Below are 18,569 nucleotides of genomic sequence, written 5' to 3'. Positions count from 1 at the left end.
TGAAGGAAGTTCTAGGCTGAGTCAAAATGCCTGGAACGAATGCAAAAGAGACAGCCATCTTGGGGAAGGAGGGGTTTATGTCACCTCGGCCATGCTTTGAGCTGGAATGCCCCGACAGCGCTATCAATGAAGCAGGTCTCAGATCTCCACCAGAGGGGCATGGAATGAAGTCGGACTGAAACATTGCTGGCATGCTCTCCTAAGCTGTGATTCCCCTGTCACGTTTACTTAAAAGTTTAGTGTCGGATTCTAAGCCTAGTTGTATTTCTTATTGATATATATCTGAGAATCTGATGCTTGATATGATTTCTCCTTTTTACTTCATGTCACAGACCACTAAATGTTGCTGCAGGATTCTATGCCATAAACTGTCCTGTAAATCTTCATCATATCACTGGAGCCTTTTTGGGTGGAACAAACGGTTTGATAGTTTTATAAGCTTGTCTACCTATACTACAACATTTGTGCAGATTTATAGTTTGGTCTCTCTCTCATACAACATGTGCCTATTTTACTTGCCACACTTTTATGCAAAAATGTTTCTTGTAATGCTAATGCACAACAAAAATTAAGAATTAAATTTAAAAAAAAAATCACTTTATTAAAAGGAGACTCCAATGCCCAAATGAAAAAAATTAATTAAAAAAAATACAACTCGCTTCACTGTTTAGCAGATATACCTCCAATTACAACATGCATGTATGTAATTATGTATTTTTCATTGGAGTTATATCTAAAACAGCTTGCACAAGGCCTCCCCTTCTAACTCCGCGCAGACTTTCTGTGGCTGTCCAATCACAGAATTCCCAATGCAGCTCAAAGAGAAGTAATTGCAAAGCAGGTGCTCTGGGCAATTGCTGCCTCTTGAGTTTAGCTCTCAGGAGGGAACAAGGTTAATTTATAAAAGCTCCAATCTCTATTGAAATCTGCACTTTTTGTAAATTCAACAAAAGAGGACACACTCATCACGCGTAAAGCACTTTATCAAGTGTCCCTTTAAATCAATAAGGTTGTTAAGCAACAAAATAGAGCACAAAAACAGTGTTTACAAACATACATCATATATATAACCCTTCATAAAAAAATGAAGTGACAATTTTGTCACAACTAAAGCGGAATAAATACAATATATACATTATGTACTTCCTTATACAAATCAGTGATATGCATAGTACAATTACAAAATGCAAAGCACTTCTCCTTTAAAAGTTGTATTTCACAGTTACATAAATTCCTTTTAGATAACCGCGATATTTTAAAGAACTTTAAAACACAGCAGCAATTGGTCCAATGACTGTGTCTCCCTGCTGAGCCTAGTAAGGGGAATTACTAGTCAGCTGTTGGTGTCAGAGAGTAGAATACTGTCTAATGATCATAGACATAAATATTCTGAACAATTGTTCTCTACATCTAAAGGGACCTTAAGCTGTTTGTTTAATATTTAACACTTACCGCCTTTATTTTATATTTTCACACTTTGTTTTACCTTTATTCAAATTTGATGGCCATCATTTCCCCAATCCTGTGGGATAATTAATAATTTTTTCCATTTTTCAAAGAGGTTTTCTTTTGTTTTGTGTAGTATATGGCGCCACCTAGGGGATATATTAGTGCAGTACGTACTCCAGTTTAGAAAATGAGTCTTCTAATTATAGGGCACTTGGCGAATAAAATAATACCTAGAAAAACATTTAACATCTGCCAAAAGTTTTATCAGCACAATGGGAAAAATGAGTGGAAATATAGTAAATAACTGTGAGTTAATTTACAGTGCAAAAATGATTGCAAATATTTTACTTTGCAATATAAGTGCATAATGCAAAAAATCTTCTGTCCCATCATCTGTTTTTACACTCCAACTACAATCAGCCTTAAGAAAGTACCGGTTAGTAAAACAAGATGGAAGATTTAGTGTAATTAAATGCTCCTCAAACCATCGCTCTTAGGGACAACCAGTGGTCCATGTTTTTAATGAAGTTCCCAAAATCTGCAACCAGTTAAGACATGATATCGTGAACCGGGGCATGGCCTTTAATGGTTAATTTATGAATCATAAAGCTAGATGAAGTCCCTATCAAGAAACCAAGAAAGACGCTTCAGATAATGAGGTCAAAGTTGGTCAGTTATCACCATAGAAGACTTCTGTCTTTACCAGAAATTAATATCTATTAGTGTGTCTCGTTTATGAGAATCATTTAAAACCAGGGAAAATGTAAAATAAGCCCAAACTGGTGTTCTTGAAGAACATATACTGGGCTTTAGTTGACATTCTTATTTGAGAACAGGTGGAAAATTATCAATTGTTCACCATCTGCAGCTACATGTTTACCACCTATAATTTTAGGCCACTAATTATAGGATTTGAAGTTTAGGAGATAACCAGGCAGGTCTCATGAGACATGTGTGTTAACAACAGTTACAGACCTCTGTACTGGTAAGTCATGGTTTAAACACAGAAGGTGATGTTTACTAAGCATTAACTGCCTATAAAACAAAGCCTTATGTTGTTGTATTGTCCTAGTCCCACAGTAGATCAAATGTTTCACTCTCAGTCTGGACACCACTATCTTTTCCCAAACCAAATGAAAACAATGATATAAGACTAGCAACTACTGATAAAACAACCAACTAAACAACTGACAAAGTTAAAGAAGTTATTTGGTTGAAGTATTAATAAACTGTCCAGGTGACTTGCTTGAGTTTGTTTGGTCCAACCAATTGCCCCAATGCTTCCCTTGAGCGATCTGGAGGAAAGAAAAAAATATATTCCAATGAGAAAGTGGGTTCAAACAGGTTCCTTTGTGAAACAAGCCAAACATAATTTATATAGCTTATTAAAAGTATGCATTTTTTTTCAGAACAAATAAGCACCAATGGGATTACACTTACCAACACAAAAACAAAACACATGCTAAGAGTTCTAGTTTTGCACGGCACTCCAAGTCCACCCACGTGCTTGTAAGCATATTGAAGCGGCAAACTGGGGACCTAGATATTAATGAGGAAATCTGGTAGTGGTTAGTAAGATCCATTAGTGGTCATGGGAACGGTTACTGATATATAGTAGTTATTAGGCTGACACAGTAATTTTAAGGGGAAATGTTAGTAAATAGGTCAACCAGGCAGTATATTAATGGAGTTAATGCGGTTAGTAAAGTGCACATGTTCATGACTGAGAAGGTAAAGTAACTGTGATAACCAGGTAATGATTGGTAGGACCGGCTAGTGATTGAGAAGACTTGGTCATGATTGGTAGGATCGGCTAGTGATTGGGAAAACTTGGTAATGATTGGTAGGACTGTTTAGTGATGAAGAAGACTTGGGAGTGATTGGTAGTATTGGTTAGTGATTGAGATGACTTGGTAGCGATTGGTAGGATTGGCTAGTGCTTGAGAAGACTTGGTAGTAATTGGTAGGACTGGCTAGTGATTGGGAAGACTTGGTAATGATTGGTAGGACTAGCTAGTGATTGAGATGACTTGGTAGCGATTGATAGGATTGGCTAGTGATTGAGAAGACTTGGTAGCGATTGTTAGGACTGGTTAGTGATTAAGAGGCCTTGGTAATGATTGGTAGGACCCACTAGTGATTGAGAGAACTTGGCAACAAATATGCAGATTAATTAGTTAAAAGAAGAGGGTGGGTCTGAATGCATTCTGTATAATTAGCATTGTTTAGGCAGATCTAGAAGCCAGTTTTAACTTGGCAAAGCTGGTAGTATCAGGAGAGCTGTTAGTAGTATGAGGATACCCAATAGAAGTTTGGAATACTGAATAGTGATCAGGGAGAACACTTACTGATTAGGAGACCTGAATAAAATGGAAAGAACTTGTAATTTGTTATAGTAATATTCATAAAACAAACAGCAGACACAGAAAGTACTTATCATGAAGATTATTACTAGAGATATGAGTGACAGATCTGAAGTACCCAAACAGGTGAAGTAGGAAGCATAGTAGGCAATATGGATGGAATGTTGTCATTTCACTGGAGATGTGTTTTAACAGACATCATAGGTGGCTGTTTGTATGACAATATTATATTATTAGAATTAGGGAAAGTTTCTAACTTGTCACCTATCTTCCGGGTTTGAACAGCTGGATTTTGGTGTGAGTTTCCATTTGATTTGGGAACTCTCATTTTCATGCTCATACTGCATTTTTCTCAGATCAAGCTAGAATAGCAAATAGGCATTAGGGTTTTTGTGTGTTTGGCAGAACTTTCGTGACAGTATGTTTATCTAGTGACAGGACATGCAGCTGTCATGTGACACATCTGTATGTGGAATGTGTGGTTGTGAGATATGGTTTCGGGCACGCTGAGCAGAGATGGATGGAAGATAAAATACAAACACTTGTGGTTCAATGCATATATTTTTAGATTAAAATATATTTTTCTTTCCTCACAAGTGGATAAATTGAAGATCATAAGATAATTGTGGCTAGGAAAAGTCTGTTTAATTATTATTATTTATGATTTATCAGATCTTCTCGCTAGAATCTAAATGTCCTAAAAATAAATTATTTATTTCGGCTCTCTACTAACCCTGTATATCTGGGATACAGCTCCTTACCACAGGGCTTGAAATCTAGGAGCCAGCTAAAAAAGTTAGGAGCCAGATTTTTCAATGTCAAAAATACAATTCTTAAAGGGACACTATTATCACCAGAACCACTACAGCTTAATGTAGTTGTTCTGAAGTCTATATCCTGCCCCTGCAAGCTTTTTAATGTAAAATCTGACTTTTCAGACAAAAAGCAGTGTTTACATTACTCTCTGGTAACACCTCTAGTGACAGTCACTCAGATGTGCAGCACCTACATTAATGTTCCCCATATGGGTGCATTGATTCATTGCATTTCTACGAGGAGAAGTTGATCACACAGCATGGCGTTTTGCCACCCATGCGCAATACTCTTCCAATGTTTTCCTATGGGGAAACATTGGGTTGGCTGAGTCAAGATTGATAATCTCAGCCATGGAGGTGGGGCCAACCGCGGCGTCACCTGCGTGGGAAAAGTGGTGAGTAAAAACACCGTTACCATGTGATTGGAGGGAGCAGGTCACCTAAACATACTTATTTGATACACACACTCAATGACAGACACACACACTGACAGACAATGATTTGATACACACACTCACTGACCGAGAGAAACACAGATACACACACACACACACACACAAACACTAACAGACACACTCAGTGACAGGCAGACCCACATGCTGATACTGCAACAATCACACTCACTCACTCACTCACAAATCATTACTTTTTATTGTTTATATTTTAATTTAAATCCACCCAGCCTCCCTACCTTTGGGAGAGTTGGAGTGATTTAACTTTCCCTGGGGTCCAGTGGGGCTGATGTCATCTCCCTACTCTGCTGCCTAGAGTCAGTCACCTCAGGGGCTGAACAGGCTCACACATCCCAGGTGTCAGGACAAATTTCCTGGTTGCCATAGAGACCTGTTTTTTTTTTGTCAAGCCCTGCTTTACCAACTCTGTATATCTGGGATACCGCTCGGCCCATGGCTAACCCTGTATATCTGGGATATCACTGAGCAAATATTTGAATATTTTACCTGCATTCAGGTGTTAACTATTTGTGTAATATATATATTAAAGTGCTTTACTTAATACTTAATTTCTGTCAGAGGTGATGTTGCATTCGTATGTCCCATAGAGTTACTGTTAGAAAAAAACTAATCACTGGTAACACCAAGAGGAAAATGTTTGCCAGTGTTACAGTAGTGGTTATTAGAGAATAATAGAATAATAATAGAAGCTCCCTATTCGATATATTAGATATGTAAAGGGCCAGGAGACATGCGAAGCATGGTGACATATTAAAATAGTATAAACATGATGCGTGACTTGCATGGTACTTGGTAATACCAGCTAGTTCGTATGTGGTGCGAATGCAGATGTCTATTTTCACAGGTTTTATTTCTCTACATGCAGCGGGGGACGCAGAGTCTGTGACATTCTTCTCCCCCCTCGGCCGAGATAAGGAAAGTATTCAGAGACATGGCCTTGCTTCACACACAGATAAAGTCTCACTGCATCCAAATAAACAACAGTTATTTTTTTAAAGAATTTTCACTTAAAGGAACATCCCCAGCACCATAATCACAACAGTCTGTATGTATAGTGTGAAGTATAGTGTGTCTGAGTGTATAGTGAAGAGTATAGTTTGTGTGAAGTATAGTGTGTCTGAGTGTACAGTGTGGAGTATAGTGTGTGTGAGTGTATAGTGTGAGAGTGTACGGTGCGGAGTATAGTGTGTGTGAAGTATAGTGTGTCTGAGTGTACAGTTTGGAGTATAGGGTGTCTGAGTGTATAATGTGGAGTACAGTGTGTCTGAGTGTACCGTGTGGAGTATAGTGTGCCTGAGTGTATAGTGTGGAGTGTAGTGTGTGTGAGTGTATAGTGAGGAGTATAGTGTGTATGAAGTATAGTGTGTCTGAGTATATAGTGAGGAATATAGTTTGTGTGAAGTATAGTGTGGAGTATAGTGTGTGTGAGTGTATAGTGTGAGAGTGTACAGTGCGGAGTATAGTGTGTGTGAAGTATAGTGTGTCTGAGTGTACAGTTTGGAGTATAGGGTGTCTGAGTGTATAATGTGGAGTATAGTGTATGTGAGTGTATAGTGTGGAGTATAGTGTGTGTGAAGTACAGTGTGTCTGAGTGTACCGTGTGGAGTATAGTGTGCCTGAGTGTATAGTGTGGAGTATATTGTATGTGAGTGTATAGTGAGGAGTATAGTGTGTATGAAGTATAGTGTGTCTGAGTGTACAGTGTGGAGTATAGTGTGTGTGAGTGTATAGTGTGAGAGTGTACAGTGCGGAGTATAGTGTGTGTGAAGTACAGTGTGTCTGAGTGTACCGTGTGGAGTATAGTGTGCCTGAGTGTATAGTGGGGAGTATAGTGTATGTGAGTGTATAGTGAGGAGTATAGTGTGTATGAAGTATAGTGTGTCTGAGTGTACAGTGTGGAGTATAGTGTGTGTGAGTGTATAGTGTGAGAGTGTACAGTGCGGAGTATAGTGTGTGTGAAGTACAGTGTGTCTGAGTGTACCGTGTGGAGTATAGTGTGCCTGAGTGTATAGTGTGGAGTATAGTGTATGTGAGTGTATAGTGAGGAGTATAGTGTGTATGAAGTATAGTGTGTCTGAGTGTATAGTGAGGAGTATAGGGTGTATGAAGTATAGTGTGTCTGAGTATATAGTGAGGAGTATAGGGTGTATGAAGTATAGTGTGTCTGAGTGTAAAGTGTGGAGCATAGTGTGTAGTATAGTGTGTCTGAGTGAATAGTATGGAGTATAGTGTGGAGTAAAGTGTGTCTCAGTGTATGGTGTGTCTGAGTGTACAGTGTGGAGTATTGTGTGTCTGAGTGTATAGTGTGGAGTATAGTGTGCGTGAAGTATAGTGTGTGAGTGTATAGTGTGGAGTATAGTGTGTGTGAAGAATAGAGTGTGTGTATAGTGTGTCTGAGTGTATAGCGTGGAGCATAGTGTGTCTGAGTGTATAGCTGTATGAAGTATAGTGTGTCTGAGTGTACAGTGTGGAGTATAGTGTGTCTGAGTGTATAGTGTGCAGTATAGTGTGTGTGAAGTATAGTGTGGACTATAGTGTGTATAGTGTGTCTGAGTGTATAGTGTGGAGTATATTGTATGTGAGTGTATAGTGAGGAGTATAGTGTGTATGAAGTATAGTGTGTCTGAGTGTACAGTGTGGAGTATAGTGTGTGTGAGTGTATAGTGTGAGAGTGTACAGTGCGGAGTATAGTGTGTGTGAAGTACAGTGTGTCTGAGTGTACCGTGTGGAGTATAGTGTGCCTGAGTGTATAGTGGGGAGTATAGTGTATGTGAGTGTATAGTGAGGAGTATAGTGTGTATGAAGTATAGTGTGTCTGAGTGTACAGTGTGGAGTATAGTGTGTGTGAGTGTATAGTGTGAGAGTGTACAGTGCGGAGTATAGTGTGTGTGAAGTACAGTGTGTCTGAGTGTACCGTGTGGAGTATAGTGTGCCTGAGTGTATAGTGTGGAGTATAGTGTATGTGAGTGTATAGTGAGGAGTATAGTGTGTATGAAGTATAGTGTGTCTGAGTGTATAGTGAGGAGTATAGGGTGTATGAAGTATAGTGTGTCTGAGTATATAGTGAGGAGTATAGGGTGTATGAAGTATAGTGTGTCTGAGTGTAAAGTGTGGAGCATAGTGTGTAGTATAGTGTGTCTGAGTGAATAGTATGGAGTATAGTGTGGAGTAAAGTGTGTCTCAGTGTATGGTGTGTCTGAGTGTACAGTGTGGAGTATTGTGTGTCTGAGTGTATAGTGTGGAGTATAGTGTGCGTGAAGTATAGTGTGTGAGTGTATAGTGTGGAGTATAGTGTGTGTGAAGAATAGAGTGTGTGTATAGTGTGTCTGAGTGTATAGCGTGGAGCATAGTGTGTCTGAGTGTATAGCTGTATGAAGTATAGTGTGTCTGAGTGTACAGTGTGGAGTATAGTGTGTCTGAGTGTATAGTGTGCAGTATAGTGTGTGTGAAGTATAGTGTGGACTATAGTGTGTATAGTGTGTCTGAGTGTATAGTGTGGAGTATAGTGTGTGTGAAGTACAGTGTGTGTGAAGTATAGTGTGTGAGTATATAATGAGGAGTATAGTGTGTGTGAAGTATAGTGTGGCGTATAGTGTGTGTGAAGTATAGTGTGGAGTATAGTGCGTCTGAGTGTATAGTATTGTGTGTCTGAGTGTATAGTGTGGAATATAGTGCATCTGAGTGTAAAGTGTCCTGTTTCTGAGTCTAGTAGAATGTGTCCAAATATCGTTTGTGCAGTATAATGTGTATATGATACATATATACAATATATCTTGTGAAGTATAGTTTGTCTAAATTCATGGTGTAGTTTATAGTGTGTGAAGTATAGTTTATCAGAGGGTACCATACAGAGTATAGGGTGTGTGAGTGTACAGTGTTAAATTAGTATGTCTGTGTGTAGCACAGTGTATCTGCGTGTATGGTAGAGTATAGTGTGAAGAAGTGTACTATGTGGAATATAGTTTGTCTGAGTGTACTGTGTGGAGTATAGCATGTCTGTGATGTATTTTGTTTTCTTAAAATTTTTGATTCAGTTTTATAATTAAAGGGTCACGCTAGCCGCTTTGATTCATAGATTCATCCCTTTTCTCTGACAAATGTAAACACAGCCTTAGGGCCTATGAGAAGCATTGCACTGGACATCAGTCCTGATGGCTCACAGAAGGCGTAGTGGCTGCAGGGAGCTCTCCCAGTGCTGGAATTTTACAGCAATAACTGACAAACCTGAGATCAGTGGACATCCATGGAAGAGTAGGATACGTATGTGTGGACAGCCTTTAAGGACAGCTTCTATGGATTCATCAGTCACGTTCACACACCGGCACATATTAATTTCCTGTTGGGAATAACGACATTTAAGTTGTCACAAGCTCTGTAAAGAATGTTCAACTCTAAGAAAGAGATGGGACATTACAAACACTAACCCAACACAATGGAATCGCTGCCAATTGCCAGAAATCCTCAACATGCAGTCGTTACAGGCAGGGCCGCCATCAGAAATTTTGGGGCCCCTGACAAAGCACAAGGTCTGCCCCCCCCCCACTCCCTCCCTCCCGGGCCCGCCCACGCCCTACCTAGTCCGCTAACAATGATGCAGGACTGAATGTGGTGTGTATAGTGGAAGTGAATTAGAATGTGTGTAATGGATGTAGTGTTTGTGTGTATTAGTGCATGCAGAGTGAATGCAGAGTGTGTGTTTGTGTAGCGGATGCAGTGTGTATAGTGAACGCAGAGTGTATTTGAGTAAACATAGAAACATAGAAACATAGAATGTGACGGCAGATAAGAACCATTCGGCCCATCTAGTCTGCCCAGTTTTCTAAATACTTTCATTAGTCCCTGGCATTATCTTATAGTTAGGATAGCCTTATGCCTATCCCACGCATGCTTAAACTCCTTTACTGTGTTAACCTCTACCACTTCAGCTGGAAGGCTATTCCATGCATCCACTACCCTCTCAGTAAAGTAATACTTCCTGATATTATTTTTAAACCTTTGTCCTTCTAATTTTAGACTATGTCCTCTGGTTGTGGTAGTTTTTCTTCTTTTAAATATAGTCTCCTCCTTTACTGTGTTGATTCCCTTTATGTATTTAAATGTTTCTATCATATTCCCCCTGTCTCGTCTTTCCTCCAAGCTATACATGTTAAGATCCTTTAACCTTTCCTGGTAAGTTTTATCCTGTAATCCATGAACAAGTTTAGTAGCCCTTCTTTGAACTCTCTCTAAGGTATCAATATCCTTCTGAAGATATGGTCTCCAGTACTGTGTACAGTACTCCAAGTGAGGTCTCACCAGTGTTCTGTACAATGGCATGAGCACTTCCCTCTTTCTACTGCTAATACCTCTCCCTATACAACCAAGCATTCTGCTAGCATTTCCTGCTGCTCTATTACATTGTCTGCCTACCTTTAAGTCCTCAGAAATAATCACCCCTAAATCCCTTTCCTCAGATGTTGAGGTTAGGACTCTATCAAATATTCTGTACTCTGCCCTTGGGTTTTTACGTCCAAGATGCATTATCTTGCACTTATCCACATTAAATGTCAGTTGCCACAAGTCTGACCATTTTTCTAGTTTACCTAAATCATTTGCCATTTGGCTTATCCCTCCTGGAACATCAACCCTGTTACATATCTTAGTATCATCCGCAAAGTGGATGTAGTGGATGTAGTGTGGATGTAGTGTGTGTACAGTGATGTAGTGTGTGTTTGTGTAGTGGATGTAGTAGTGTTTGTATGTACTAGATGAAATGTGTTTAGTGGATGCAGTGTCTGTAGTGGATGTAGTGTGCGTATTATAGCTTGGAGGAAAGACGAGACAGGGGGGATATGATAGAAACATTTAAATACATAAAAGGAATCAACACAGTAAAGGAGGAGACTATATTTAAAAGAAGAAAAAACTACCACAACAAGAGGACATAGTCTTAAAGAGGGACAAAGGTTTAAAAATAATATCAGGAAGTATTACCTTACTGAGAGAGTAGTGGATGCATGGAATAGCCTTCCAGCTGAAGTGGTGCAGGTTAACACAGTAAAGGAGTTTAAGCATGCGTGGGATAGGCATAAGGCTATCCTAACTATAAGATAAGGCCAGGGACTAATAATGAAAGTATTTAGAAAATTGGGCAGACTAGATGGGCCGAATGGTTCTTATCTGCTGTCACATTCTATGTTTCTATGTTTCTATTAGACGCAGTGTCTGTGTATAGTGAATGCAGAGTGTTTCAATTTGTGGTGGATGTAGGGTGTGTACTGTGAATACAGGAGGTTTGTGTAGTGGATGCTGTGTGTACAGTTAATGTGTAGTGAATGCAGAGTGTGTGTCAGTATAGTGAATCCAGAGTGTGTGCATAGTTTAGTGAATGCAGAGTGTGTGTTAGTGTGTAATGAATGCAGATTGTGTGTTAGTGTATAGTGAATGCAGAGTGTGTCAGTGTAATGAATGTAGTGTGTGTGTTAGTGCAGTGAATGCAGAGAGTGTGTTAGTGTAGTGAATGCAGAGTGTTAATGTGTAGTGAATGCAGAGAGTGTGTTAGTGTGTAGTGGATGCAGAGTATGTGTTAGTGTAGCGGATGCAGAGTGTGTGTTAGTGTAGTGAATGCAGAGTGTGTTAATGTGTAGCGAATGCAGAATGTGTTAATGTGTAGCGAATGCAGAATGTGTGTCAGTATAGTGGATGCAGTGAGGGTGTTAGTGTGTAGTGTATGCAGAGTTTATGTTGTATTAGTGTATGCAGTGTGTGTATTGTATTAGTGTATGCAGTGTGTGTTGTATTAGTGTATGCAGTGTGTGTATTGCATTAGTGTATGCAGTGTGTGTGTTGTATTAGTGTATGCAGTGTGTGTGTTAGTGTATGCAGTGTGTGTGTTGTGTTGGTGTATGTAGAGTGTGTTTTGTGTTAGGGTATGCAAAGTGTATGTTGTGTGTTATGTTAGTGTATGCAGTGTGTGTGTTGTGTTAGTGTATGTAGAGTGTGTGTTGTGTTAGTGTATGTATAGTGTGTATTGTGTAAGTGTATGCAGTGTGTGTGTTGTGTTAGTGTATGCAGAGTGTGTGTTATGTTAGTGTATGCAGTGTGTGTGTGTTGTGTGTTAGTGTATGCAGTGTGTTGTGTGTTATTGTATGCAGTGTGTGTGTTGTGTCAGTGTATGCAGTGTGTGTGTTGTGTGTTAGTGTATGCAGTGTGTTGCCCCTGTTACCGCAGAGGGGGCCCAGGCAACACACAGCCTCTTCTCTTCTCTCTTCTAATAACTCTCGCGAGACCCGGTTGCCATGGCAATGCTCCGCGGGTCTCGAAAGATTTATTAGAAGAGAGGAGAAGCAGTGTGCTGCCTGGGCGGTAACAGGGAGCCGGGGGCCCGTGGCTGCACACATAGATAGTGATATTCGCTATCTATGTGTGCAGAGAAAGAAAGTGGGGCCCGGGACTGCCAGAGCAGTCCGGGCCGGGCCCGTGACAACCGTCATGGTTGTCACCCCCTGATGGCAGCCCTGGTTACAGGTAACGATGTAATATATTATAGCAAACTGTCCAGCCCAGCATGGATGGATTCTGATCAAAGGATACACAGCTTGTTTTTGCAACAGTGTATTCCTCAGGAGTATGATGGTATAGTGAACCAAAACCAAGTACAGTGGTACATCGGTTTACAAACGCCTCAGTTACCATAATTTTCGGTTTACAAATGAAACTCACTGAAAATAATGCCATTTACTAATTTTTTTTCGCAATACAAAGCAAATTTCCCCAGGATGTATTGCGTCTGGGAGGTTTTTAGCACCGCCCCCTGCATGCTGGAGCCTGTAGATAGCTCGTGGTGTCGAGTGTGGAGGTGATGAAGGTGTTGTAGTGGTTTTTGCATTGAGTTTTGGAGCCATTCTGGAATTTTTAAAAAACTTTTTGGGTGCATTTCTCAAGCGGTGGAAAGGTAGGGAGCTGAGCTTCATCGTTTGCATGCCTTTTATTGTGTGTTCTGCATTGTGGGTCGCTTTCCATGCCAGCTCATTTTGACTTTTTTCTGACCTCCAGAATGTATTTTTTTATTTTTTTATTCTTTATTTTTGTTGTGCAGGTGCTTACAGAGCATAGTCATGCGCCACAACAGCGTACATTTACATACGAACATAGATAGGTTAGACAGTGGCATGGAAAAACTTGCACATTTTTGTTTTAAAGACATAGTAGGCTAGGCAGATATGTCGAAACGCTAATAATCTATTAAAGAACGAGCAATCTTGCAGCGTCCTGTCTTCGTTGGTCCTCAGAATTGCATATAAGAAAGAAAACAGTGATATTCATAACTGTATCAGGCTAAGCTATAAGTACATCTTACGAATTATAAATTGTTAGCATCCTAGAGTAATCTGCCTGGGATAGGACCAATAAATCCCGGGAAGATAAAAAGTGATGACTCGTAGCTGATAAAGCCACTGGGCCCGGCACCACTGCCAGATCACTGTACCACACTAGTTGCACATATAAAGCAAAAAGAGTAAAGAAAAACAAAATAAAACAAGATAATCTTTAAGCATTGGCATAGGCGATAGCCACTGTATACTTTGCAGAGAGATCTAGTATGTGATATCTGCGGATGACAGGTAGGTGGGACAAAAGGCCAGAGTCAGCCAACTCCCTGAAGTGGCAGGGCTGATTTGCAACTAGGGATTTATCACAAAACTTAATATAAACCAGATGATAGACAGAGATAAACATTAAATGTGTCTAAACTAGGATTAGGCTCAGGCAATTAATCAGTGGTATGGACATCATTGCGCTATGTTTAACGTGGTAGTTCCAGGTATAGCTGCCTGGGTGAGGGGCCCCATACGGAATAATGCACTCAGCCAATTCCTCTTCGTGAAGCAGACTCCGTTCTTGAGCCAGGTGGTGCTGGTGGGGACTGCTTCCAGGTAGCCCAAATAGTCTGCTTGCAGGATCTCAGTATGGGTGGCAGTGTGTGGATATAAGAGTGCCCCAGAGCAGTCCCCTGTACCTTAAGGAGGTTGTAGCGAGGCAGGGAACGTCCCAGGCGCTTCACAGTGCTGTTCTTGGCTCGTGATGCAAGTCCCTTTTTCCCTGCACGCATGCCACTTCCAGCCCAGGTCGCTCCCGTAGCCGGTGCCCTGACTCCTTTGATCTTCTTTCTTGTGAAGGAATCGCATGTCTTGGAGTCTTCCGGCGTCGACATGCTACTTGGACATGTGGCTGGCTGTGTGAGCGTAGCTCCACGTGGGCTCTCAGCCCAGGTGAGGAACTGTGAGCTGGAGCGGCTGCAGGAGTTGACCGTCGGCGGGATGGGAAGGCAGGTTTGAGTTGGCACCCTGCTCGGGTGAGTGAAGGCGCTGGGCAGCTGTGCAGATGCCGGTTCGCTTGATGGGAGTAGGTGAGTGATGCTCGCTTTGTAGGTGTGGGTGGCCGTGGTGAGGCAGGTTGATGTAGCTTACCCACCAGCTTCCTCCAGAATGCCTCGAAGTGGTTATCAATTTGTGCGAGGATATCTTGTGAGGTGTCACTGGGGTTGTCGGCACATGTTGTGTCCGCCATCTTAGGAAGGTCTCCATTTGCTGTCATTGGCGGTATCCCCCTTCTCATCATGCCCTGGGTCGCCATCCTAGGGTGGACCGAGATCACCCCCGCCGGTCCAAGGGGGGCAGGGGGTGGGTAACAGGGCTTGCTTGTGCGGTGAGCGGCTTCAGGGTGCCTCCAGGACAGGGGAGCGGCCGCCTCCCCCGCCTGATGCATACCAGGCCGCAATATCGGTCGTGATTTCAGATGGCCCCAATTGAGTTGCATAAGATCCCATCGTGTGCCCTCCAGTGTGGGTGGCAAGTGGGTGTCTGGAAATGCTGTGCGTGTCGCTTGAGTGAGCTGAGTTTTGCTTGTTTTGTCAAGATTTTGTGGGAGCTCGTGGAAAACACGACTCTCCGCCATGATGGTCAGGCCCTGCCCCCTGGATTAATTGTTTTTTAATGCATTCCTATGGGAAATTGCATTTCTGTTTACAAATTTTTCGCAGTAAGAAACGTCCCGGAGAACGCATTAAATTCGTAAACCGAGGTACCACTGTATAAATATGAGCAACGTACGTTTCAGCCACACAACCTTTCCCAGGCTTATGTTTTTTACCAAGTATCAACGCTCCTCAAAGTGTATAAACTGACAGGAATTGATCATTATGACCAAAGATACTAGTAAAACACACTAGATAAAAACAAACATACAGACATACAGAACTAAGGAAAATATAGAAATATTTCAGATATAAACTGCATTGTTTGAAAATCCCAGGACACCAGGGACGATGTGATTGTGTACTGTGCCGATTGTAATGTTTGGCCAAACAATAAATAAACCTAAGGACTGTGACGGTATATTACAGGTGATACTCGAAAAATTAGAATATCGTGCAAAAGTTAATTTATTTCAGTAATGTGACGTAAAAGGGCAAACTAATATAGGAGATAGACGCGTTACATGCAAAGCAAGATAGTTCAAGCCGTGATTTGTCATAAGTGCGATGATTATGGCTTACAGCTCATGAAAACCCCAAATCCACAAACTCAGTAAATCAGAATATTGTGAAAAGGTGCAATATTCTAGGCTCACAGTGTCTCACTCTAATCAGCTAAGTAAGCCATAACACCTGCAAAGGGTTTCTGAGCCTTTAAATGGTCTCTCGGTCTGGTTCAGTAGGAATCACAATCATGGGGAAGACTGCTGACCTGACAGTTGTGCAGAAAACCATAATTGGCACCTTCCATAAGGAGGGAAAGCCTCAAAAGGTAATTGTGAAGGAAGTTGGATGTTCCCAAAGTGCTGTATCAAAGCACATTAATAGTAAGTTATGTGGAAGAAAAACGTGCACAAGCAGCAGGGATGACCGCAGCCTGGAGAGGATTGTCAGGAAAAGGCCATTCAAAAGTGTTGGGGACTTTCACAAGGAGTGGACTGAGGCTGGAGTCAGTGCATCAAGAGCCAACACACACAGACAGATCCTGAACATGGGCTTCAGATGTCGTATTCCTCTTGTCAAGCCGCTCCTGAACAACAAACAACGTCAGAAGCGTCTTACCTGGCCTAAAGAAAAACCTGGTCTGTTGCTCAGTGGTCCAAAGTCCTCTTTTCTGATGAGAGCAACTTTTGCATCTCATTTGGAAACCAAGGACCCAGAGTCTGGAGGAAGAATGGAGAGGCACACACTGCAAGATGCTTGAAGTCCAGTGTGAAGTTTCCACAGTCTGTGCTGATTTGGGGAGCCATGTCATCTACTGGTGTTGATCCACTATGCTTCATTAAGTCCAGGATCAACGCAGCCGTCTACCAGGAGATTTTGGAGCACTTCATGCTTCCTTCCGCAGACGAGCTTTATGGGGATGCGGACTTCATTTTCAAGTAGGAAAAACACTGCCAAAAGCACCAAAGCCTGGTTCAATGACTGTGGGATTACTGTGCTTGATTGGCCAGCAAACTCGCCTGACCTGAACTGCCAAGAGAAAGATGAGAGACATGAGAACGAACAATGCAGAAGAGCTGAAGGCCGCTATTGAAGCAGCCTGGTCTTCCATAACACCTCAGCAGTGCCACAGGCTGATAGCTTCCATGTCACGCCACATTAAGTCAGTAATTGCTGCAAAAGGGGCCCAAACCAAGTACTGAGTCCATATGCATGCTTATTCTTTTCAGAGGTCCAATATTGTTCTATGTACACTCTTTGTTTTATTGATTGCATGTAACATTTTAATTTACTGAGATTGTGGATTTGGGGTTTTCATGAGCTGTAAGCCATAATCATCGCACTTATGACAAATCACGGCTTGAACTATCTTGCTTTGCATGTAATGCGTCTATCTCTTATATTAATTTCCCCTTTTACGTTGCATCACTGAAATAAATGAACACGACATTCAAATTTTTCTAGTATCACCTGTATATAGTGTGTTGCAAGTTTAGTTATTTGAATAAGAGAAGTTGTAGTTGATAAAGTGACCACTGGGTGGAGCTATTGTAGAAGGACAGCAAGAGCTCAACACTTGTGCTTATCACACTAAGCGGTGCACCACATAATATTCATAAAGTATAATACGAGGCACACAGATACAGCTTCTCACCGATGACGTATACATGTGGAAGGAGCAAGAGCTCACTGCATATGTCAAATAATAATAATATCTCACTTAACCGCTTGATTGAATTGAAACATACTGCACTAGAATTTGTCTTTGCAGAAACCTTTTTGCAAGCCATAGAAGTTTTAACTGGCTTTATTCGTAGCTAGATGGAATGGCTGCACGGAGGATCAGTCACTTACTGCGTGATGGGGCGTTCTAGAATTCTAGGACAGGGCAAATGGAACTCTCAGTATATACACAGAACTACATCAATCTAAGAAGAGATATACAAGGTGTCACAGTACCGTTAATTTGGCTGAATATCTGTCGTTCACCAATCCTTGAACTCCACTGTCAGTTACCTGGGGATGAAGTAAAGGATAAACATTCAGAATATTTCACTTTCTTGAAAAAGGTGATTAACTAATGCGATCACAGCATTTCTTTTTAACATTCAACAGTAATGCTAGACCCCATAAAAATGTACACATTAGGTACACATTATCCAGGTCCTGAAATAGTAAAACTAACCTCTTCCTAGTACTAGAATTGATTGTCTTAATTATCCACTGATGGCTACATTATATCACTCTACAGATCATTTGTAGTTGCATTAATAAACCTAAGACTATATAGAGCATGTGGCTTTTCCAATTTGCCTCAGTCAGGGGATTTTGGATATTCTAGCACAGCATGGGGTGTGTGCATTGTATTGAAATGGTTCTACAGCTGGCAGTGAAGGACATCATAACCCAGGGCACACTGTCAGCGCTACAGTGGATTGTCAAGGGAGAAAGGACAAATCTCAATGCTTCCTCCCACAACACCACACAATTAAGTGATTCACAGGGTTAACTCAAATATTAAATAGACACATCAGGCTGGAGCTTACCCCTACATATTTTTTAATACAGTCTTTATTCTTAATAATTATATAATCATATATGATAGAAAAAAAGATGCATTTTCGTTCTCTGCTGCAAATCTGCATTGTCTGCAATTCTATCCCAGCTCTCCTTGCATGGTGTAGGGCTCTTCGAGAAGGCAAAGAGAGTGAAAGGGAACAGACACACATAGAACTGAGCCAGATTCTAAGTTGCTCTCTCACAGATGAACCAGTTTGCCTTGACGGTGGCTTTGAGGTCTGTCCCTGAATTTTAAGACAAGCCAGGATAAAGTAATCACAAACAAAGATGTCCCCAATACAAATAGGACAATAAAACCCAGATGGTTGAATGACAAATACTCTGAGAAAAGTAAGGTGTTGCAGCCCTTTAGGTGTCGCAGCCCTTTAGCACAGAGAATACAGCAACATGTCTTATTATATATTACTGCCTATTAACTATTTATGTTTTA

General features: G+C 41.1%; 1 protein-coding gene across 1 annotated transcript in view; it reads right to left on the bottom strand.

The window, feature by feature from the left end:
* Positions 1-586: 586 nt before the first annotated feature.
* AMN1 (antagonist of mitotic exit network 1 homolog) overlaps positions 587-18,569 on the bottom strand; it is a 44,893-nt gene continuing 26,910 nt past the window's right edge. The window contains exons 5-7 of the mRNA XM_063446776.1: positions 17,519-17,575; positions 9,325-9,436; positions 587-2,744 (exon numbers count right to left, since the gene is read on the bottom strand). Of these exons, the coding sequence (XP_063302846.1) occupies positions 2,671-2,744; positions 9,325-9,436; positions 17,519-17,575 (243 nt within the window). The 3' untranslated portion in view covers positions 587-2,670. The remainder of the gene's footprint in view (positions 2,745-9,324; positions 9,437-17,518; positions 17,576-18,569) is intronic.

The sequence above is a fragment of the Pelobates fuscus genome, chromosome 3 (genome assembly GCF_036172605.1).
Source record: "Pelobates fuscus isolate aPelFus1 chromosome 3, aPelFus1.pri, whole genome shotgun sequence".
Lineage (NCBI taxonomy): Eukaryota > Metazoa > Chordata > Amphibia > Anura > Pelobatidae > Pelobates > Pelobates fuscus.
This window is presented reverse-complemented; position numbering and strand designations above follow the sequence as displayed.